Source organism: Lonchura striata, chromosome 6 (assembly GCF_050655825.1).
Source record: "Lonchura striata isolate lonStrDom1 chromosome 6, ASM5065582v1, whole genome shotgun sequence".
NCBI classification, from domain to species: domain Eukaryota; kingdom Metazoa; phylum Chordata; class Aves; order Passeriformes; family Estrildidae; genus Lonchura; species Lonchura striata.
In genome coordinates this window covers 38,343,571-38,368,241 of record NC_140708.1, presented here as the reverse complement: position 1 = coordinate 38,368,241, position 24,671 = coordinate 38,343,571, and the positions used below count along the sequence as shown (strand labels likewise).

The 24,671-nt window shown below is 42.8% G+C and overlaps 1 protein-coding gene across 3 annotated transcripts in view; it reads left to right on the top strand.

The window, feature by feature from the left end:
- ADAM12 (ADAM metallopeptidase domain 12) overlaps window positions 1–24,671 on the top strand; it is a 181,692-nt gene that overhangs the window by 28,931 nt on the left and 128,090 nt on the right. For all 3 annotated transcript variants that reach the window (XM_085582973.1, XM_085582974.1, XM_021526349.4), the window contains one exon: window positions 21,793–21,866. In XM_085582973.1, coding sequence (XP_085439099.1) covers window positions 21,793–21,866 — 74 coding nt within the window. The remainder of the gene's footprint in view (window positions 1–21,792; window positions 21,867–24,671) is intronic.

The following is a 24,671-nucleotide window of genomic DNA, read 5'->3' as shown; positions in this document are numbered from 1 at the left end:
CCAGCCTGGCAGAGGGGCTGGGGTGATGGAGCTGGGAGAGGCTGGGGGTGAGATCCTTGTGAGATGCATTTCCCTGGGATATTGTGTGTGTGCTGGGGCTGCTGCCAGAGCTGCAGGGAGTTCCTGGACTTGATCAAGGATGTGCTGGGGCTGCTTCTGCCCAATGCCACCATAACTCTGCTGGTGCTGGTGTGCTGGGGGTATGTATGCCCAGTGTCCCCATAGCTGTGCTGGTGACGATGACATGGGGATGTTTCTGTGTCCCCATCACTGTGCTGGTGGCACTTCTATGGGGCTGTTTCTGTGTCCCCATCCTGTGCTGGTGGCACTGCTATGGGGCTGTTTCTGTGTCCCCATAACTGTGCTGGTGACAATGACATGGGGCTGTTTCTGTGTCCCCATCACTGTGCTGGTGGCACTGCTGTGAGGCTGTTTCTGTGTCCCCATCACTGTGCTAGTGACAATGACATGGGGCTGTTTCTGTGTCCCCATCACTGTGCTGATGGCACTGCTGTGAGGCTGTTTCTGTGTCCCCATAACTGCTGGTGACCCTGCTATGGGGCTGTTTCTGTGTCCCCATCACTTGCTGGTGGCAATTCCTGGAGCTGTTTCTGTGTCCCCATAACTGCTGGTGACCCTGCTGTGAGGCTGTTTCTGTGTCCCCATCACTGTGCTGGTGACAATTCCTGGAGCTGTTTCTGTGTCCCCATCACTTGCTGGTGGCACTGCCTGCTCTGAGGTGTGTGTGCTCTCACTGGCACAGCAGCTGGTGGTGGCTCTGTCCCTGTGTCACCAGGTGTGTCCAGCTCCGTTTAGATGCCCAGCTCTGTCCCTGTCCCCGATGCTGTGGCCAGGTCTGAGATGTGAATGTGCTGTTTGCTCTGGGGCTGCAGTCAGGCTCAGGAAATGAGGAGCTCCTCAGTCCTGCCCTCATCCTCCTGCCTTGGGATCAACTTTATTTGGCTTCTCCTGCGTGACCTTGTTCCCCCTTCCTCTCCTGGCCCTCTCCTCCACCAGGGTGGTTCCTTGGCAGGGTTCATCTCCTCTTTTGTTCCTTCTCTCTCCACTGACCACATCCTTTGAGGAGCACTCCCTGAATAAAAATGGTTTTTTTGGGATGAACCTGCCAAGCCCTTCCCGGCCAGTCATCGTTGTCTGGAGTGATTCCTGGAATCCCAGATTGATTTGGGTTGGAAGGGATTTTAAAGCTCATCTCATGCCACCCCCTGCCATGGCATGGACACCTTCCACAGTCCCAGGCTGCTCCAACCTGACCTTGAACTCTTTTAGGAGCAGAGCATCCACAGTTCTGCCTCCTTCTGAGGTGGCAGCATTTTACATTCCGAGTTAAAATGAAACCTATAAATAATTATAATATTTAGGAGAATTTTACTAACTGAGACCACCCTAGTGAGCACAGGAGCAAAGATGTTTAGCCAGAGCTGCTGCCTGGGGGCAGCAGGGTCAGATCTTCTCCGAGATGCCCAAGTTTTGTTGATTTTTTTGCTGGGTGTAACTTTCTGGCATGCTTCATCCCTGGGAGTGCTGGGCATGGCAGGCTCCTCCAGGCAGCAATCCTGGATGCAATCCCACCCTGGTGTCCTCCTTTATTTATTTTAGCTTCACCCATTGCCTCTCTGCTGTTTCCCTGGGAGGTACAGCCTGTCCTGGGACAGGAACGCTGCTGGCCAGGGGCAAGGAGACAAAAGCTCTGAGATGGGAGAATTGGGACAGCCAAGAGCCTCCCTGCCCCAAAAAAGGGCCCTGGCCCTGGCAGGGCTGAACCTGCCTTGCAAAGGAAGTTCTGGACATGGATCTGCTGCAGGAAAAGTCAACAAGAGGAATTTTGTCCTCAAAGCAACTCCAAGCCTATTCCTGTGTTAGCATTGCCCACTCCCTCCAGGAGAAAGAGTGGGATCCCTAAATTCAGTGTATCCAACAGAAACTGCCTCTCTCTTGGTTTCAACAGACAGAAACGTTGTTGAAACCAGACTTTTTTTGGCATTTACTGGCATTACTAAGAAAGAGTTGGCCAGGAAAGCTGGCAGAAGGAGATGAGCTGGAGAAGCTTTAAAGATTTTTTTTTTTTTCCTATAAAATGAATATCCAGAAGCTGTGTAAATGTAATTTTTTCAGTTTGAGAAGTGTATAGAAAGACAACATACACACATTTCTGACTGAAAGACCATCCAAGCTGGCTGTGCCCTCCAAATTCTTTTCCCTCAATTAAAAAGATGGGGAAAAAAAAAAAAAAAAAGACAAAACAAAACAACATCTCAGGAAATCCCTAGAATGTTTATTCAGGAGCAGAGCAGCCTGTTACAATCATTAGCTTGCAAAGGTATTTCTGTTATAGTCAGAGGGCAAAGTGAATTTTAACCTTTTATTGCCAAGAGATGCCATGTTTTTCATGGAGGAGCTATTGAGGTGTGTAAATCCCTGTGAATGAGTGAGTGGCATCTGTAAAAACCCCAACCAAAACCCCAAAGCACACCCTGCAGAGGGAAACTAAAATCAATTTCAATGCCTACAGTTAAACATTAAGTACTACATTTCATGCTTTATTGAGTTTCTATTTATTACTTAATTTCTGCTTGTAAAAGACTCCAATTGAAGCAAAAAGATATTTCTCAATATTTGACTCCCTTTTTCCTTACGAGCTCAGCGTGGAATTGCCAACTGCTATGGGGTTTTGATTATAAAGGGAAAAAAGGGCTGGATTGGTTTAAAATGTGATCTGTGGGAAGCCTCCAGAGCAGGATCTTTCCCAGGAATCCCAGAGGAGAGAGAAAAGAAAGGAAAATGCAGCTCCAGGGTCAGGAGCCTGGGAACACTGCTTAGCACAGGGGCAGATTTAGGAAATGGATGGGAACCCTTGGGATTTTAAAGATGGGAACCTGAATTATTTGCTTTGTGCAGTCAAAAATCTCCCCTTTATTGTCCTGCCTCTTCCCATCTATAAAATGGGAGTAAGTATAACCCAGGCAATGGGGCATCAATTTGATTTTTGTGATCAAATCGATGCCCCCAATTTTCAGACCAAAAGTGGTATTTGTGTTCTTTCTTTGGCTGTGCAGCCTTTAGGAGCCAGGAATTTGCTGTTCTGGGGTAAGAGGGATGCCTTGCACCCCATACGTGTTGTTTGAATGAGGGACTAGATATTTTGAAGATTTTAAGTCTTAAGGAATGAAGGAGGAGGAGTGGTTGCAGTGCTGAGCACGAGGAGTGTCGCTATTGCAAACTTGGAGGCAATTTGAAAACATCTTGTAAATATTGTGAAGAGCATTAACTGAAATTTTTATAGGGTATGATGAGCCTATAACTCAGTCCAAGTTTAGACAATCACCTTTCTTTGATGGAAATCTACAGGGACATGAAAACACTTGAGTTTAAGAAATATTTTGATTATGAATATTTTGGTTTATTATGTATCTCTCATTTATATGTACATTTTTACTTCTTTCAACCATGCAATTTAATCACCAAGCACCAATTCTTTTAAAATTGCATTTATCAATATTACCCCACTTTCATACATCTATTAACTAATTTAAGAAGAAATCTTGATGTGTAGAATAGAAATCAGCTCTAATTTCAGAGCCTTCACTGAATGAGTGTTTAGCAGTTTCTCTAAATCTGTGTGAGATGGAGACAACAAGAGCTGGATTTGAGTAATTTCTTTTGTAGGGAGCACCACAGTGCTGAATTTTCCTGTATTTGTATTAATGGAGTGGATATATCTATATATATCAATATATGTACATATATATCTATATATATCAATTTATGTGCATATATATCTCTATATATTAAGATCTCTATCTTTACTTACACAGCTCCTCTGTTTCCAACCTTATCTCAGCATTCAGCTCTCAAACCAGGCTTTGAATTTGTTTTTTGCAAAACTCTGTGAGGAAAAAGCAGCTGAATAAGGCTACAGCAAGATCTGGCATGGAAATCAAATCAGAAAATCAAGCAGTGGAGAGGGAGGATGCACAGCAAGGAGTGGAACTCTTATCAGTGCTCTGCTTTTCTAGGACACGTTATTAGGGAGGAATTTCATTTAGGAGCAGAGGCTTTATCAGTGTGTCCTTGTGATGGCCTCAGCAAAGCCATAAACTTCATATATGGAGATGGAGTTGGTCTAATTTTAGGATAAGGCATTGAGGGGGAAAAAAGAAAGCATAATGTAAAAGAAATAAAGGCTATTCCAAGTGTGGATATTATCTGTGCCATCGCTGCACAGCTTCAAATTGCAGGAGGATCAGCTGCTGCAGATATTTTGGCTGACGTGGATGAAATCAGTGTCTTCTGGAGCTCCCCATTATTGTGTAAAATATTTCCAATAATTCAATTACTTTGAGGCAGATAACAAAGGGAGACTTTGATATTTCTGTGCAAAAAGAAAAAAAAAAAAAGGCATTTTCAAATTCCTCACAGCCTTATTTACTAAACAATTTAGACAAAGAGTCCAGTCTCTGTTTGAAGGTTTCAAAGGCAATGTTGGCTTGTTTTTCCAGGAAAATCTTCATTTTTCTCAGTGCAAGAAAAATCAATACAACCCTGGTAACACAAAGCTGTGTCTTACCAAGGTCTATTCCTTAAGCTCAGTTGGAATTCTGACATTGGCCATCACACTCAAGCTGAATTACTTGGTAATACCAAGATGTGCTTGGTTTATTCCAGCATCCATAGTGTAGTTTTTATGGTTTTGCATTCTATATTTTTTTTATTATATGCAAATATTTCCTGGCCAGAGCAATGAGGGTTTCAGAAGCTGCTCATGAACCACAGTGAAGTTGTTTTCATGCTGTGTTCTTTTAGTGTGCTGGCTGGCACCTGAGCTAGTGAGAGATTTATTCAGCATAAAATAATGATAAATAGATATAATAAACATAATAAATATAATAAATAAATAAAACCAAACAATTCTATATTTTTATACGATATACAAATATTTCCTGGCCAGAGCAATGAGGGTCTCAGAAGTTGCTCATGAACCACAGTGAAGTTATTTTCATGCTCTGTCCTTTTAGTGTGCTGGCTGGCACCTGAGCTAGTGAGATTCATTCAGCATAAAATAATAATAAATAAATATAATAAATATTATAATAAATGCATAAACCCAAAATATTCTATATTTTTATATTATGCACAAATGTTTCCTTGCCAGAGCAATGAGAGCATTAGAAGTTCCTAATGAACCACAGTGAAGTTATTTAAATGTTCTGTCCTTTTACTGTGCTGGCTGACACCTGAGCTAGTGAGAGATTTATTCAGCATAAAATAATAATAATAAATACATATATATAATAAACATAATAAATATAATAAATACATAAAACCAAATTATTATATATTTTTATATGATATACAAATATTTCCTTGCCAGAGTAATGTGGGTTTCAGAAGTAGCTCATGAACCACAGTGAAGTTGTTTTCATGTTCTCTTTTTAGTGTGCTGGCTACCTGAGCTAGAGAGAAATTTATTCAGCATAAAATAAAGTCGCAGCAATTTATTGCTGTTGTTGCCTATCCCACCAAATCACTCCTCTGCATCCCTTGGAATGCACAAATTTGCTCCTTCAATTTTAGGGAGCTCGTTTATTGATGCAATGTCACCGTCACAGCCTTGCTGCAGGGAGAGGAAATAACTCGTATTTAGCCTCAGGCAAAGTTTGTGTGTTCAAGGTGTTCTTATCTGTGAATTTTGATTTGCAAACTGCAATTTGATGGAGTCGTTTGGGGGAGTGCAGCTGCTCTAACTCCTTTATCAAATGCATAATGAAAAGGATGTTTACCTGAAAACATGCTCGATGCAAAAACAAGAGTTGTCTGAGGGGAATAATGCAGCATCTCTCAGCTCAGCAATCCCTTGGGGTGAGTGCACACTGGGCATCTCTGCTCTTCCTAATTCTTTCCCTAAGTGGAACCAATTTAGTCAATCTTCAAATGTTATTTTCATGTGCCCGTTGAGGAGTTGTCCGAGCCCCTCTCTGAAATTCTTCAGTCTTCTGGTGATCCAGACTTCTCATTTAGGCTGGGACATGGCCCTAAAATGCTCCTTGCCTCATCACCTCAGGAAATCTGCACCATGGGGGATCCCCTGCAGAGCCCTGCTCTATTTATATGTTGAGAAGGATTTCCAGAAATGCTGGATATACTTTTAGACCTTCAGAAGGCTCTGCCTGGCTCCTTGCTTCAGAGCCCTGCTCTGAGCACACCATGTCTGCTGACATTTTGGGATACAGCCATGGCATCCCTGTCTGGGACACTGCTGAACCTTTCCAGGAGCCTTTCTCTTTTTATTCTGCTAAAATATATAGCTTGGCAGTAAAAAATGTCAACAATATGTTATTTATAACAGCAAAGTTTGATACACTCATGTAGTTGCATGTTATTTAAATATGTAAGAAGTGCAGCATTAAGGCTTTCTTTTTTTTTTTTTTTTTTTTTTTTAGAGGAGTGGTAATTCAGTAGTTTAGGTGCATATCTTGGTGAAAAGTTGGATTGTTGCTGTTTGGCAAAACAAAAAACAGTGTTAAATGGCTCAGGAACAACAGTGGGGTGAGACTTTTTCATTCCTTGGGAAGTGGTGGAGTCGCCATCCCAGGAGGGATTGAAATTTAAGTGGATGTGGCACTTGGGGACATGGATCAGTGGTGGCCTTGGAAGTGCTGGATTAAGGCTGGACTCCTTGATCTGAGAAGTCTTTTCCCCCCCCTAAAGGATTCCATGATCCCAGGGGTAATTTCCGACCGAAACCATCCCAAGGTTCAGTGATTAATAACGTGGGGACTGAAGGACTCAGGAGTGCAGGTGGGAGGCTGAGGATCTCACAGGACACTCAGCCCCCAGGGACTGGAGATGTTTCATAAAAGCTCCTCCTTGAATAATTCCTGGGCAGGAAAACAGTCATTAAAATAAATGAGGGATATAACTCACCCGGGAGGACACGGGAAGGAGAGCCAGGAATGGCTGGAGAAACCCTGGCTGTGGTGAGGAGCAAGGGGCTGGGGCTGGCAGAGTGGAGAGGGGGAGGCTGAGCAGGGCCCTGGTGGATGCTGCAGGGTGGAAATGGCTGCAGGGAAATAAGAGGCAGTAATTATTCTGTGTGACACTGTTGGATGTGCTCCTGTCGGGCAGGGACAAGAAGAATGGCCTTACAAGGCAGCGAGGAAGAGCTCAGTAATAAAGATAATGAGAAAAGGATGTATTGACATGCATATCATGAGGAAGGGAGGATAAAGGTCTCTGAGTGCACTGGAGTTTCAGAAAAGCCAGAGAAGAGCTGCTAATGAGAGTGGTGTTGATCCTGACATGGGGCAGGAACCTCTGAGGTCCCACAAGCCACATTTTCTATGACTGGATGCAAAGTGGAGGCTGTTCCTTCTGCTTCATAGAAACTTCCTTTGGGAACTTTGCCATCTCTGTGTTACAAGGGATAAGATTTGGATTTTTTTGAGTTTTTAAATACCTGGAACTTCATAGGGAACACTTTCCCTCTGAGGTTCCTGGGCAGGAACCTCTGAGGTCCCACAAGCCATATTTTCTATGATTGGATGCAAAGTGGAGGCTGTTCCTTCTGCTTCATATAAACCTCCTTTGGGAAATTTGCCATCTCTGTGTTACAAGGGATAAGATTTGGATTTTTCTGGATTTTTCGATACCTGAAACTTCATAGGCAACACTATTCTGCTGAGGGTGGAAAATGGGTGACCAACAGGTTTTCTTTCTCTTGTAATTATTGGCTTTGTACAACTTGCAACCAGACTAAATAACACCTAGACAGCTACAGCATTAACTCCTTTCTCAGCTGGGTGAAGAGAATTCTTTAGCAGAAGTTCAGCCTTTTGTTCTGTTAAATTTTGTTTTTAATTCAAGGATAGATGCTGAAAACAGAGAAGGGGATCAGGATGCCGTGGAGGTTGGGATATTGAATACTCCCACCTAACCGGTTTAGGGTGGAAGCTGTGGCTCTGGAATTTCTTGTTAAATTTTGTGTTGTGCTGCAGCTCTCTCCTACCTGTGCCAAGTCATTGGCTTCTGGTTTTGGGGATGGAAGCAGAAGTAGAGTAGGATTATACAAATAATGGAGTGAAAAGAGGAGGAAACACTGTGAAGACAGGACTGCAGGGTCTGTTAGCAGCTGAGAGCTGCCCAGGAGGGTGGGAAAAGGCTCCTCTCCCAGGATGGGATGCTCTGGCAGCCCAGGTTTTGCACAGATCTTGGGAGGAGATCTGACTCCATAAAGAACAATTGAAATTGAAGTTTTTAACTTGTAACTCTACTTGCTCCTCATCTCAGCTGTAGGGCCACTGCTGCTTTCTCCCATTATTCCCAGGTTCCTGCCAAGTGCATTTTCCCCCAGTCCCTATGGACACTGAGCTCCAGTATCTGCTGAGCTACAGACTTCTGTTCCTGTGGTTCTTTCTGTGGTGCTCTGTCAGAATCTGAGCTATTGATGATTCTGAGATTGTAGAAAGTCTTTGTCTGTCAGCCCCACTGCCAAAGCAGAAGCCATAATTGGTCTGTGCTGTTTCCAGGTTGTTTATTCTGTTGATCTCTCACATGTTCTGCTGCCCTGCCCAGCTCTGTCCTGCAGGGCAGCGTGTGGGGCTCTGCCCTCAGTGGGATGTGACAAACATTAAATACCAGAAACTCCCTGGGCTGGATTTACAAGAACGTGCCAATATCTGTCACCTACGTTGGACAGTGTGTCCCCAGCCTGAACCAACAGAAAAATGCCAACACCACAGTGAGACATGGAGGGCATGAAGAAGGAGAAAAAGGACAAGGCACACCCAATTTCCTCCATCTTGTCCCCTTTGGACCCCTCATCTAGAATCCTAAAATTTTACTTTTGCACCCGTGCCACACTTAATTATTACTGATATCAAACACTCAGAGCCTGTAATTCATCCTGTAGGATTGAAAACTCTTTTCCATGGACAGAGATCACAGCCAGTGTCTCTGGGGGCTCTGTCCAGGGGGTTCCTGACCCCTGCCAGGGTCCCAGACCTGCCAGGGCAGCCAGAGGGATGCTCTGGACTCCCACATCGCTCTGCTCCATGGGGTGAGGGTGGGAAATGGAGATGCTCCCTGAACCTTCTGCAGGGTTTTTCCCTCTTTCCCACCCCTGTGCAGTCAGCTCAGAGCAGGCTCAGGAATATTCCTGTTCATTTGCACTCTGAAGGTGAAAGCAGACTTCGCTTTATGCTTTTATCACGTATTGCAAATGCCTTTGAGATGTTTCTTTCTTTGTTATCTCAAAATTCTGTGCTCTATTGATTTTTGGGTTTTCTCTAAGGGGCTGAGAATTTCAGCAGTAACCCTGAAACCAACTGAAATAATTGATTATCTGTTTTTACCTCCTCTTCAGTTACTTACCTCGTGCCCTTCGACGGAGAAAGGCTGTCCCTGTTTCTCGATGATTTACTGTAAAGCAGATCTTTGCTGAGCTTTAATATCAATTTATATAACCTTGATCTAGGGGTTATTTTTGAGAGCCATGGGTTTATCTAATATGTTATGGAAGAAGTTGTTCTAGAAATATTTTTTTTTATAGTTTATTCTTATAGAACAGATGGGTAATGTGAAAAGAAACATATTTTCTATAAGCTCAGATTGCAATTGAAATTACTTAAATTATCTCCAAGAGTAACTAGATGCCTAATGGACTTTATAGCAAATTTAGATATCTTAAAATACATTTTATCGTGAATAGATAGTTTTGTATACAGGGTTTTTTTCTTGTGTGGATATTAATGGCAACAACATTTTTATCTGTGTTTTGTCTTTGCCTTTGTGGCAAGAAACATACTGGTCATTAATACTTTAAACCTGGGGGTATCAGTCAGAACACCACATGTGTTTTTGTTCTAGGATGAGTGTTCTGAGATAAATTTACTGTGCTTTCCACACTCCTTCGTGCCATTTGTTTTCTCCAAGAATGTCACTGTATAGGTGGGGTGTCTCTGGGCAAAGTCTCTTTCTAATTAAGCAGAAAAATGTGAGATTCTGCCCCCAGGTTTCAGGATAATTTACTTTACTAGGAAATCTTCCGATCCTTCTTTCTCTTAGGGCACATTCCAGGATATAAAAATGATTCATGTGTCTTGGAAGTACAGCTTTGGGAAGTTTGTCAAGTTATCTTGAGTAGCCCAAGAGCGGGGTGAAATCGCCCTTTTCATTAGTTTAAAAAATATGAATATTTTATCTGCCTTTGTGTAAGGCATTCATCATCTTCGAAAGATCATCAGAGACAAATTGTGGTTTGAAAGAGTGGAAATCAGACCCTGAGTTCTCAGTCCTGTCCTGCATTCCAGTGTTTGGGATGCAGCAGGGAACTGGAATCCAGAAGCAAATTGGGGACTGCAATAACAAATTAGCACAGGAGATTTAATCAGAGCCACATAATAGGGAGAGATGTTCAGGGAGAAGGAAGGCTGAGCTCAGAGATCTTGGCACGGGCCTGGTGCAGTGGAACTGTGTGATGGGGGGGAGAGGGAGGCTCTGAAAGTGAAGAACAGCATATAAATTAAGCCAAATAAATTAAGTAATTCAAGCATTAATCTAGCCAACCCTCCGAGTTCATTCAGAGAGGCAAAACATCTATCATTGCTTCTCTGGAGATTGTAGCATTGTTGAGAATTCAGTTTAGCCAGGACATTTAGACCAACCCTTGCATTCAAAAAAAAATCCTTAATTTTCTCATTGTCTGAAACTGATTGTATCTTTTTGCCTTTCAGTAAGTTTCACTTAGCTGCAATTACTTTGGCTTCAAAATCTTGAAATCGAATGAATTAATGAAAATGGAAAATCAGAACTCTTTCCTAATTAAGAGCTGAGCTTTTCAAGGAATATGAAAGGATTTAATTTAGAGAGAGATGTTTGGAGAGCATGAAATGTGGCTCGAAGGAGATACATGTGCATTCAATAGAACTCACTGAGCCCAGCCAGATTTGTATTGACGGGAAACAAAAAGCATCTGAAATCCTCTTTCAGTGATAGGAAAATTTATGGGATTTCTTGAAGCTCTCCAAGTTGACTTCCAGTTCAGGGAAATGGGTGGCCACCTCTGTTTGTGTCTCAGTGGACACAATTCCTACTGAATTCTTCATTATTTCTCCCTGTGGCAGTTTGCTGAACCTTCAGAGTGGGATTTTGGGTTTGGTTTTCCGTGGCTTTGTAACCCTTCCAGATGGAGGGGGGGAAACCTGTCCTGGCGCTGCTGCAGGTGACACTGAGGGGTGTAAGGAGTGGCTCAGGTAGTGACTCTGACAGTTCAGAATGGATTTTATTCTGTATTACCCCTGAAATCCCATTCTGTTCTGCTGCTCCCCCAGCAGACACACACACCCCTGGTGTCACAGCCCCTGTGTGACACCTGGGGCTCACCTGCTGCTGCCCTCCCCAGGCAGCTCCCACTGAGAGGAACATGAGCAGATAGCACCTGGAGGACAGGCCATTTCTTATCCTTGGAAATTTAGCAGTAATTGTCATCATAATTCTCCTCCCCCACAGTGCACAGCACGTCCTGGGCTCCCCACAAGTGATGGCTGCAATAATTCCACGTGTGGAAGGGAAGATGTTTCCAAGGAGGGTCAGGCTGGCTGCTCAGCTCCAGCTCTGCTGTGGAACAGTGGGTGTGAGGGTGGGAAAATGCAGAGCTATTAGCTGGGAATACCCTCAGGAAGTATGATGGGACAGAGGGATTAAGGTGCAGAAAATATAATTACACTGGGTAACAAGCTGATGAAGCCTTTGACATGGTCCATGCTTGACCTTGGCTCTTTGAGCACACGGGGAGAATGTGATGTTGTAATCAAACTTCTGGTAAAAGGAGGTCACAGCCCCCAGCGTCCTGACAAAGGGGAGGAATTTTACTTTTCCAGACAGGAACAACCCAAACGGGATCCACTACATTTGCACTGCACTGTCCTCAAAGAAGTCCACGTACATTTCAAATTGGCAAATATCAACAGCTGCTCCCTCCCATCATAATTACCCAAATTGCACAGGACCGGCTGCAGCGAGCTCTGCTCCATAACTAAGGCAACCCAGCCCCAGTGAATTGCTTCCTGCCTGCCAGCACTATTAAGTTGTGTTTTGTGACAATTTTCTCCAGCCCTGGCATGTTTGTTTTCCTTGCACAGCCTTGCACCGAGCATTGTTTAAGCAGCACATAATGGATTCCAACCAAGAGGTGCTTTCTGCTCCCATCTGTTTGATAGCACAGCGAACCGTTGTGATTCATACATGCAGTGTAAATACTGGGTAATCACTGTGGCTTTCCTCTGAGCCAATTCCAGGTTGTTTCATTCCTGGGCCAGCTTCTGGACTGGTTTTGAGGCAAGGAAAAAAAAAAATGTCTGAACCCAGGCTTGAAATTGTCAGGTGTTAAATATCTCTCTAACAGAGTGACCCATCTTGGTGCAGTGGGGACAGTAAAAGCTGCCACGAGCAGGAGCTGCCATGAGCTTCTCAACTCTCCAAGGCTGTGTGGTGTCCAGCTGACTTTTCTGAATATAAGGCCACCCAGACACTCCCCCAGAAACCTACAGGAGATTTCCACTTTAAGCTTTTGGGGCAACATCCCTGGAAGTGTCCAAGGCCAGGCTGGACATTGGGGCTTGGAGCAGACTGGGACGGGGAAGGTTCCCGGCCCATGGCAGGGGTGGCACTGGATGAGCTTTAAGTTCCTTTTCCACCCAACCCAAGCTGTGATTCTGTGAATACAATAAGGAAAAGAAATATAGGAGATTATTTATTTTTCAGCTCATTTTTTTAACCAGACTCTTCAAGGAGTTTTTTGTTTTGCTATTTTTTCCCTTCTGTTAAAAGGATTTTTTTTTTATTTCCAGATCTTTCAAAAACTCAAATCTGTATTGGTGCAATCAGCCAACCTCCTGGCCACCCCCTCAGGGTGTCAGAGGACAGGAAGGGCTCTGGCCAGTTTAGGGGATGGGATGGGAGAGCAAACACACCCTTCCATCAGGCTGGGATTCAACAGCTCTGCTGCTCTGGAGCTGCTTCCAAGCTGAGATCCTGCTGCTGGTCCTGCTGGGCTGGGTGGGAAGTCCTGACTCCATGGAGTCACTTCAGTACCTGGATGAGCAAATCTGGGGTTCTTGGATAGATTTGTGGAAGCAGCCCTTGACAGAGATGTTGTGTTTGGGATACAGTGCAGTAAATGAGGGCTGGCTAAAAGCACACATATTTTATTATTATTTTTATTGCTTGTTCTTACTACAAGATCAAGTTCACACTTCAGTGCTGTCATTCACTCAGACAAAACCATATGCTGTTGCATTTTCCTTTCTTCCCTTTTTTTTTGTGGCCCGTGAATCCAAGGAATCTCCTCTCCCAGATGCAGAGCAGCCTCCTCACAGGTCACCAGGCACTCGGGGAAGGGCAATAAATCCCCACCAGAGGCTGCCTGGGGCTGCTTTGCAAAGATTTTTTGCTGCAAAGAGTCGGGAAGGCTCCCGTGCCTCCCCTGGCTGCTTTGTGTTCCAGCTCCCATCCCTCTCCCAGCCCACATCCTGAGCTGGAGGATCCTGAGCTCGCTCCCCATCGGCTCCTTCAAAGTGTTGGCAGCACCAGTTCCCTTTTTCATAATTCACCCATGTTTGTTCTCTCAGAGCTTGTTTTTGAAAATCTTTCCGAGATTTTTTTTTTTTTTGTTGTTGTTGCAAGGTTTGTACTGAAAAGGGAATGCTGATTTTGATTTGGTTTTAACCAATGTAGTTCAGAGGATAATCGGAGATCTTCTGTAAAAACCAAGGCAGCCCTATTTGCACTGCTTAGATTCAATTAAAAAGAAAGAATTTATTTCACTTTGTTTTTTAAGGTATAAAGCTGAAAATTTTCTGCTAATCCATTTTTAGCTGGTCAAATGCACCTTAATATAATTTAGTGTAACCTCAGTGCTTGATAATGAAAATATGGTGTAACAGTTGAATTCAGGTTTTATGCCTGACTTTTTATTGATACTGGATAAATTCACAACATAACTCAGCCTGACAAGGTGCAGATTTCTTTCAAATATCAAGCCAGTTATTTTGGATCTGCTCCTAAAATATTTGCTGCTCGATGTTATGACATTTTGAACATGTTTTAGCCTGGTTACCCTTTGATTTTTGAAAAAATGTAAATCAGGAATAGCTCACAGAAAGGATGTAGCTGAGTTGTAAGCATGTTTTCCCTTTCCAGGAGCAGTCATTAGCTTTGTGTTCCTGCATGGAAAGCAGGAAATGGGGAGCTGGAGCTGTGTAATTTTATTGATTTTGGTCTGGCACAATGAACTTCTGGGTTTCCTCTTTCTTGAGCGTTGTTTGCTCGGATTTTTAACTCTGGATAGGGATCCTGGGACAGCAACAGTGAGCGAGGAGCTGGGAACTTAAACACAGAAATGGAGATTCACAGGACCTTCAGCAGATGCTGCCAAACAACCTGATGGGCAGAGGCTGGTGCTGGCACTGCTCTAGAGGCAGCACATAGAAATATTGAGATTTTTCATTTTAATTAAAAGTGGTTTTTGCTTATGAAGAGAAGTTTCCCAAATTAGGGTAATTCCCAAGTGCTCCTATTTTATCTGCATCCCATGAGCTCCACGGTGGGGTTTTCTGCCAGCTGGTGGAAGGTTTTCCTGCTCATTGCAGGGGGATTGGACTGGATCATCTTTAGAGGTTCCTTCCAACTGAAACCATTCCATGATTCCTGTAAGGAAACCAGGAAAGGAGCAGAAAAGTTCCTTTAGGCCCTCATCTGCCATGGGTTCTGCCAGATTGTATGGGGCAGAAAGTTTTAAAAAATATATAAATTTTATATATTTAAATATAATATATATAATACATATATATTATATTTATATAAAATATATAAATTTTATATATAAGATATATATGTCTTCCATAGATTTATAATATGGCAGTGGGGGAAGCAGGAAAAGCAGAGAGTGGAAAAGCCTCACTATCTCCAAGCAGCAGTTGCAATTTGCTATAGGAGTTAAGAAAAAGAAGACAAAAATAAAATAAAAAAAACCTCAAATTTAGCTATTGTGTCTTCCAGATAGAAGAATCTTGCATTTCTCTGTACAGCCAGCAAGAAAGCAAAAATCTGATCATTCTGCTTCCAAATAATCACTTTAAAATAAACTTGGGGACAAACTTGGAAGTTCTTTGGTTTCCTACATTATTGGACTGGCTCAGCCAATTTGTTAAGGGCTTGGGAGTCTTTGCTAAGCCATTAAAGAAAATAAAAAAAACCAACTGCAAAAGGCTCTGTTCTCTTAGCTGGTGCTCATTATAAGCACCCACAGGGATACATCCTTCTCATCTGAGAGAGGCAAAGCACAGCTGAATTTGCTGCCCCCAGGAACCTGCAAAACCATAAGAATTAAATGTTTATGCTTTTCATGTCGTGCACATGAAATATTGCTTACTCTTGGAGGTGTTTGCAGAAAACGTTGCTCTTTGTGTTCACTTCTAAACTGAAGCCAAAAGAAAACCAGGAAAAATTTATAGATTTAAAAGCATCGCATACAATTTACAGCATTTGTTGCAGGTTGTAATTATCTTAAATGTATATATTTTGTAGACAGCTTGCATTTGTTGGATTGAGTTCCAGTTTCCATGGTAAGATTCCCTGAGTGACTTTATTTCATATAGATTTCCCAGCTTCTCCCTTTTTGTGTTTTATAGATAGTAGAGGAATAATATCAGCCCAAAGATCTGATACTGTAAATACACCTTTTAGCACTAATGCAGAACGTCAGTGGGTGATAAACGAGGGAAATAAAAGGTATTTTCATATAGATAGCAAAAAATGGCATGGAATTTTTCCCTGCTGGAAATAATGGACTCTTTCCCCATGTATGCAGTTTCTAATTCCTGGTTTTAACTCTTCTGATCCAAGAAAAAACATATGTATGTGTGTGGAATGTGACTACCTGATAAATTTCAAAGGTCCTTAATTTCCAGAGCCCAGCTTAGGAGATAACAATCTCCCAACCCTTGTCTTTTGTGATGGAATTTCTGGTTTTAAGAGCATAGAGGAGAAAGTACATGGGATCATGGAATCACAGGAAGGTTTGGGTTGGAAGGGACCTTCAAGGTCATCTAGTGCAACACCCCTGCCATGGCAGGGACACCTTCCACCATCCCAGGCTGCTCCAAGCCCCAGTGTCCAACCTGGTCTGGGAAACTTCCAGGGATCCAGGGCCAGCCACAGCTGCTCTGGGCACCTGTGCCAGGGCTGCCCACCTTCCCAGGGAAGATTTTTCTCCCCAAAATCTCATCCATCCCTGCCCTCTGGCAGTGGAAGTCATTCCCTGTGTCCTGTCCTGTCATTGTCACCACTAGAAATGAAGGGATGGGACTATTTTCAGGCTAAGAATGATTTATTGCTCAGATAAACATCAGTCTCAGATTTTAGAGGAGCAGGCATTCGGCCACAGCTGAAGAGCAGTCACAAGTTCTTGGTTACAAGGCAGTGCAGAACTTTCTAACCCAATGACAGCTGCCACAGGGTTTATTTTGCTTTTCTAACCCATCACCTTTACTCACTTCTGCTGCTCTGTGGATACTTTAGTCCAGTGGGCTTCTAACTCACAGCACACATCTGCTTCTGTAAAAACTTCTAAACTCTCAGCTTGTTCCATACAACCCCACCCTTACATTAGAAACCCTTCACCATCTTACCCATCACTTAGTTACTTACAACTATAGAAACATGATAGAAAAACAGGGTTTTTCTGCTTAATGTTTGTGTATTGTATTTTTACATCAATCCAAGCTTCTTCCAAGGCTGCAGATCAAACCCTTCAGTGTCTGTGGGAGTTTCTGCTTTTCTGATTCCCACACTGTCCCTCCATGCCTTGTCCCCTTGCCTCTCCAGCTGTCCTGGAGCCCCTTCCAGCTGTGGAAAGGCTCTGAGCTCTCCTTGGAGCTTCTCCTCTCCAGGTGAATATTCCCAGCTCTCCAGCCTGTCCCAGAGCAGAGGGCTCCATCTCCATCATCGCCTTGGTGGCTCCTCTGGGCTTTCTCCAAGAGCTCCATGTCCATGTCCTGCCCCAGAGCTGGGGTCGCTGCTCCAGGTGGGCTCTCTCCAAAGTGGGCCTTGCTCAGACAGCAAACATCTGTGTTTTTAGCACACTTTCAAACTGTGGACGAAAAAATGCTGCCACATGACCCCTTGGTAGAATCCTTTGTCGGTCAAATCATTGACTCTGGTTTGACTTGATGTAGTTTCTCTTCAAACTGAAGTCCAGGCAGGTAATTATGAAATGTGACACCCCGTGAGGGGAGGCATTTTATTGAGCTCCCTGTGGAATGTCAGGAGCCATGTGGAATGTTGCATACAACTAATTACAAGCCATAATTCTCCTCTTAATTATTAGTTTCTACGTTCTGTCTTTCCAATTTTTACCCATTTCAGCACTGCATGGGCCAAGGTCACCTTGGGCACGGGCAAAGCTGAGCCTGTTCAGGGCTCGCTTTAGCCAAGTTAATACCAGCTCTGGAGGGCCTGGAAGCCACTTTGCTGGATTATACAAACCTGCCTATTTCAGTCTGGCCCTGTCAGGATATAATTTAAAACTTGGAAACCAGAGAAGCAAAATGACCCCTTTTGGTTCTATTTCTTGTGCTGATCTCTATCCTCAAACAGTGGATTTAAACACTGGATACAGCTGAAAATGCATTTCTGTTGCCAAATGAATTAATGCTGCTGGTTGGAGTTCATTTTCGCTCTCTTCTTTATCTGTAGATATTTCTCTTTATTTCTATGATGTAATTTCTAGAATTTATTTAAAGTTGTATGTGCTGATCTAACTCAGGCTTCTCAATCCAGTAAAATCCTTTCTTTTTATAGAGAGGGAGCTGCAAAGACAGATGTGTTAGGACTCTCCATTCCATCAGTTTTCTGCTCTTCAAATGTAATAAGAAATGACTTGGAGCCTTCTCTCCCGGTCCCAGTAGGGAAAAGCTCACAGCCCAAAGGAAAGGGGGATCCAGCAATAATTAAGATTTTGCTCAGTGAGAAATACTTTGCATTCAAATTTCAGAATGGGCATTCCACCAAGGTGAACAAAATTTATCCAAATGTATCTTCTCCACAAGTATTTCAGAAATAGAAATGGGTTATTTTGTGGCTAGATGTCATTATTATTAGACAGTATTCCCACCACCACCCTCACATTCACAGGGGAAGCCCTTAGTCCCTAAACTATCCTTCCTTTTCTCTTTCTCAATGAGAATCAATGTGATTTGAAAAGGTAAAAAAAAAAAGTAGTATTTATGAAACATGTACTAGTTCAAGTAGTTTTACGGCAGAACTTTTCTGACTCAGAAGTAGGCTGCTGTCCCTTCATCTTCTAGTTAATCAAGTGCTGATTTATTATTTTTTTAAATCTGCTTTATCAGTGAAAATTCTTGCTTGACCTTTACTTAATGTTTCACTAATTTCCTTCAGAATATTGAGCTTTTCTAACATCAATTCAGACCAAAACCCCTCAGCTCCAAGCAAGGAAGAAGCAAATTAAGGGAGGCAGTGCTTTTCTGTTTTGTTTTGGTTTGGTTTTTTTTTTTTTTTAATAATATTTGATGCAGATTTTGGATGCAAATCTTCTAGATAAGAGGGGAAAGTTACGGAGATTCCTTCTTTAATCATCCTGAAATTTGGCCTCTTAGGATATCAGGGAAAAGCTTGTGTGCACTGATGAAATCTTCTCTTATGCCACAAAAAAAAAATTACTTAAAAGGGAAACAGCAAACTGCACTTTTAGGAGAGATGTAGAAAACTTGAGTCTGTGGAGAAAAGAAAGTAGAACCATAAAAAATTCCTCATTATGGTTTAAATAATGCCCCTCTCAGCAGGTCCACTTGGCTTCCACAGTCAATAATTTTAAAGGGATCAATGTGGGAATAAGTTGTGGCACCAGCATAAAAATGATTTTTGTGGTTCTTAAGAAAGACTTAGAACAAGTGGCTCTCAAACATTCTGAGCAGAAGGCTCTGTACCCCTACAAGGTGCTTTTTTGATTATTCTCTGTGGAAAATATATATATTCATTCCTATTTCACCCTGCAACTCAGTTCGGAAAATATTGATTGCAAGGCAAGGGTATCACAGTGTTTCATGGGATTTAAAATGAACTTTTAAGGGCTTGTGGCAAAAATGTGCAAAATCTTTATAGGGAAGACTCCACAGCCACTGCAAGAAAACCCCCCCTAAAAAAGCTGTATCAAACAAAAAATCTGAATTAATTTCACAGGAGTATGGATTAAAAAAGAGGAGGAAAAACCGAAACACAAACCTCAAATGCCCTTTCTGAAAGAGACTCATTTTTCTTTACCATTAGAAATTTATAATTTCAAGTGTTTCTGTTTGTAGTCACCCTAACACCTGTGCAGTGGGTAATTTTTGCTGTATTTGTGCTTACGAATTCCAGTCAGACTAAGAAAAAATATAGTCTCATCTCCTCGCAGATGGAAAAGAAGGAAATGAGCCATTTGTTTGAAAGAAAAATCGATGGTGAAGCAAGATTCTGAACCTGGGTCTTGTGCAAAGCAATGCAGCATCCATAACTGGGGCCATTATTGTGCTCCATGAGAAGTTTCAGTTTAGGAATTCTCTGAGAGATGATTTTGTCTTGTAACAGCCTGTTCTATTCTGCAGCTGCTTTTTTAACTTTGCAACTTTACCAACATCCATTGACTGTCAAATAAGTACCACTGTGAACTCATGAATAAACATAGTTGTCATTTCCATATTAAGAGGGCCTTCAGCTGAAAAGAATCCATTTGTGCCACTGCAATATCTTAATTATTTACTGTGTTATATTGTAATTAATTGTGGTTTACTCTCTCAAAACTCCACATTCTGTAGATCTCACGGGTTTTGGAAGCAATGCACTAATACTGAAGTCATAATCAACACTGCTTCTAAATATTCATGCCAATAAATGACTCCCATGTGTTTGCTGAGTGCCAAGGATAGTCTGAAGCATTTATTTAGCATTCTAGTGGGATCTGGTTTCTGCAGAGTTCACAGAGATGCAGAATTTCAATGCTGTTGCTGAGAAAGCACGTTTGGATTCTCACGAGCAGGACACTTTGGATAAAGCAATGGTATCTCACTCCCAGCCTGGGCTCAATAAAGCCTGAGAGCACTGGAGAATTCTCAGCTATTTCTCATTTGAACAATTCTGTTTAGTCTATGACAGCCTCCCAATAATTTTGCTTTTTAATAAACATCTCTGATTTTTCAAACCATTTGAAAATCACTGCATTCCAAGGATTGGGATGCTCTGTCTGCCACAGAGGTTCCACTGGGGCTCTGCTGCAACACTCACAGATTCAGAAACATTTCTCAATAAATCAATTAAGCACTAGAACCCTAAAATAATTCTAGCTGCAATTGGCTGACACAAATCTCCAGAAAAGCATCTCGAGTGGACGGGGGAGCAGCTGATTTATGGAGCTACTGTTGGAATTTCAAACAAGGAAATGCTGTGGCGCAATCCAGTGAGTTTGTTTAATGAAAAGTAAGTTAAATGTAAACAATTTTAATATATATGTGAGCAGAGTCTTTTGGATCAAGAGTAGCCAGCCTATTGCAAACTGTGCTTTCTCCTTGGAAGTGCAGTTTCCAGAGCCTGTGTAGGTGCACTGCCTCTTCCTGCAAGTCTTTTAGGCCTCCACTGCTCCAGACCCCCTCTCACAGCTTGCCCAAAAAATTATTGGGTTGTCACACTGTGACACAAAATAACTCGCAGAAGCAGGCTAGATGTAAAAGGAAAGAAAAAGTACTTTCAAAGGTAAACTTTATTTTCTGACTCCACTGTGTATATAATAGTAAAAATGACAGTGGATTGGAGGGAGAAACTGCAATCTCTCCAACCACACTGGTTAAACTAACGTCTATCAATTCTCTCCACCCACAAAGAACGTGAAATAATCATTATTTACATGAACAGAGTGTGAGAAAACTCAGTTGAAATATGTAAGTATCAGAAGGCATAGGAACTTTTAGAAGAACTTTAAAACTCTCAAAAGAACAAGGTGCCATTGGGTTTACCTTTGGGTGCTTGAGATGAAGAAGATCTGGGGTTTTATAACCAGGGGAAAGGTAGTGTGAAGATTGCACACAGTCATGATGGTGCTTGAAAATGCAATCCAGATGTCCTGATCCATGCTGGAGTGCAGCTGGGATTTCTGTGGGCTCTGTTGCTGGTGTTTTGTTTAGAAAGTTCTCTTAAATACTTGTATATGCAAAAATACTTTGTCTGTTGTTGTCACAGAGATACTTGGTAATACTGTTGACCATAGTTTTATTGATATTTCACATTTTTTGCACTTGACAATCCTTATGTGTCCCTTTCAACTCAGGAAATTCTATGACCTTAATTCTGCAACACCACTTCTTCTTTCTTTTAAGATGAAACTTAATTATGCCGTATGAAAAGCTTGAAATACGTCTTTAAAAGTTTGAAATACATCTTGTCTATTGGGAAGGAATTATTCCCTTTTCTGGACACAGGGTGCCCAGAGCAGCTGTGGCTGCCCCTGGATCCCTGGAAGTGCCCAAGGCCAGGTTGGACACTGGGGCTTGGAGCAGCCTGGGTCAGTGGAAGGTGTCCCTGCCCATGGGAACTAAATGGTTCTTAAGAGCCCTTCCAAGCCAAACCTTCCTTTGATTCCATCATGTGTCCATTTCCCTGGCAGAGCTGGGTGCAGGATGATGGGCTCTGGGTTTGGACTCAACCAACTCTGTTTTGTTTTTTCAGAACCACCCAGCAGTGCTGCAGTTTGTAATTCAAGCTGAAAATAAACATCTGGTCATCGATCTGGAGAGGAATGAGTAAGTACCCTGCTGCATGGGCACTTTGTACTCTTGGAGGAAGGTTATAATTTTAAAATTGATGGTTTAAAATTAACCTGGGGCCAGTTTTGCTACTGGTCCCCTATAAAGAGTCCCCTAACAAGAGAGTTTTGTTCCAGTTTGGATTATGGGTGTTTGTGCATTGCTGATAGAGCAAGAATCTCTATGGTTGTGTGCATTTATGTGGGGCTGAAAATGGACATGCTTGCTCTCAGGGTTTTCCTGTGTATTTCTTTTGGATTTGTCCTTCTTTCCTGTGGTAAGGCCTTTTATTTATAGTAATCTGGAATACCCTACAGTCTCTGGAATTTCTGGGGAGGACTCATCCCTCCTAGTGCTGCCTGTACCCATGATCTGCTCCATGCAGTGTCCAACAGGGGTGATGAGTCAAGACTTGGGGATTAACCCCTGCAGGAATGTTACATGGAGCTCTCTGGGTTTGCTGGCAAGGGGCTGATGATGGGATGGTTGTGCTCCTCCTGCAGCCCAGGACCAGCACTGGGCTTGAGCCTGTGTTTGGGTGCATTTTTCCATGTGCTCTTGGCAAATCCTGCTCATGGCCGTGAGATTTCAGAGAGGGATCAGGGACTGCTGTAGATGCAGTCTGTCTCATGGGCAGAGTTGTTAAAAAAAAACCATACAGGAGTGAAAGACCTGCTATGGAAGTCCATGACAAACATGAAAACTCACCAGAGTCTTTGACTACCCCACAAGTGTTCAGTTTTCCTCTAAGAGAATCTCAAGGATACATGGTGGGAATTCAGATCAGGACAACTGCGTGCTGTTTGTCAAAGGCAAACCAAAGATCACTCTCAACCCAGGGAAAATTTTTTGTAACAGTTCCCAAGGATCTGTGAGTTCTGTAGGCTCCCCTGCTGGGGAACCAAAGCCACAGAGGTATTTTTGTCAGTTTAATAGAGAGTGGATGTGAGTGATGCAGTTTGATGTGTTAGGTGGAAGGAATGTGCCTGTGAAAGCAAACGTCCAGGGGAGCCCAGGGACATCCTGCCTCGGGCTGGGGATGGACAACATCAATGGAAAACCACGGGGCACCTCTTTAGTCCTCTGGAGTAAAACAGTGCAAGATGCTTTGTATTCCCAGTCATTTGGATGGACCCCAACATTACCCAGCTGTGAGGAATTCCAGTTCACTTTATTATTTGACATTGAGCCCAAATCTTGAGCTTCCTTTATATTATTTTTAATGCCTCTTAGCTGTTGAAAACCTGTCCTTGAAGGGGGTGTAGATCCCCCATGCACAGGTTGCTGTGTTCCAGTAACTAGAGGAGAATTTAATTCCTTTAGTAAACAGGGATTTCACTTTATATTCTCTTAATCTTTGTCAAAGGGTGTGCCTTCCTGCAGGAATGGGAAGTATGCAGCAATTGAGGAAACTATTTACATTCCATGTCAGCGATTAAAAGAACATAAAAAACCATAAAACTGCTAATACAGGCTTTGCTGAACATACCAAACTCTCTTGTACCTGTAATAAAGTCAGATTTAGAAGATTGTAAGATGCAATCTCCACCTCTTTTAGAAGCAAGACAGGAAAGTGTAATAAATTACCTCTACAGACTGCATGGATTTGTAGATGTTGAAATCTGCTCCTGAAGAAATACATTTATTAATAATTATTTTTCAGCTGGAGTAAACTGTAATTATTTTTTTTTAGCTTGGTGGGGTGTCCAGCTGAAGGTTTGCATTCTGGGAGAGCTGTGTGTGGTGTTGACAACAGGAGGTTCCTCATCCCAGCAGGAGCTTCGAGGCAGTGCTGTGGAATGGGACAGTCAGCCTGGCCTGGGTTGGCATTTGTAGCACATGAGGCACTTCACAGGAAAAAACTGGTCACGGTCTTGCAAAAACATTTTTCTCTTTTCTTCAGAATTTCTGAAACATTTGATTTTCCTAAGAGATTATGGTCTGAGTGTTTCAAGTCCATAATCTTGGAGAAGTTTTCTCAGTGTGTGCATGTGTAGGAGAGTTTCTGTTTCTGTAAGTCACACCAGGCACTGGTCTGCAGGACTGGGCTGTGCTTCCCAGGGAAAACAATGCCAAGCTCTTTGTACTTGTCTGTGGAAATTGTGGTTGTATTTCTTCTGCCTGTAGTGCTGGTGTTGGGTTTGTTGTCACTGGCACAGGAGGTGACGGAGCAGGAGCATCCTGCTGCCTCCAGGGACTCTGCAGGGGCATGGAGAGGGAAATAAAGCTCAGGAGAGAAATGAGAGCCTGAATTTCTGCAGAGCAAAAATCTATGGCAGTAGGGCAGGCTGGACCTGTGGGTTCTGGACTCCAGAGGTGGGAAAAGCTCACGAAAACCTGGGGAGGGGAGCAGTGTTCCCATCCCTGTGTCCTGGGAATCTCCAAGGATGCAGAGGAGCCCCTGCTCCCTCTTTCTGATATTGGTGTGGAACATGGAGTTCAAATGCAAGCATTGAGCCATTAATCACCTGCTGCAGGTAGGAGTGGAGAAAGAAACACAAACACCTTTTCTGGAGTAAAAAGTGGCAGCACACGAAGCTCTGAGATGTGTGCTGTTATCTTTCTGTGGTTTCCTGTAAAGCATTGGAGAATGGTGGGGCTGGAGGTGCCTGGGACCTCTAAATTGCATAATTTCTTCACTGGGTCATGCAAAAAAACCCTGGATGTGATTTTCCATGATTAGGAGGAACAGCTGCTTTGAGTAGCCTTGACATTAAACTCCATTTATTGAAAACCTTAGAGATTTTCCAAACCTTGAGTTACATTTCAAAACACGATTCAGATACATTAGACAACCCCAAG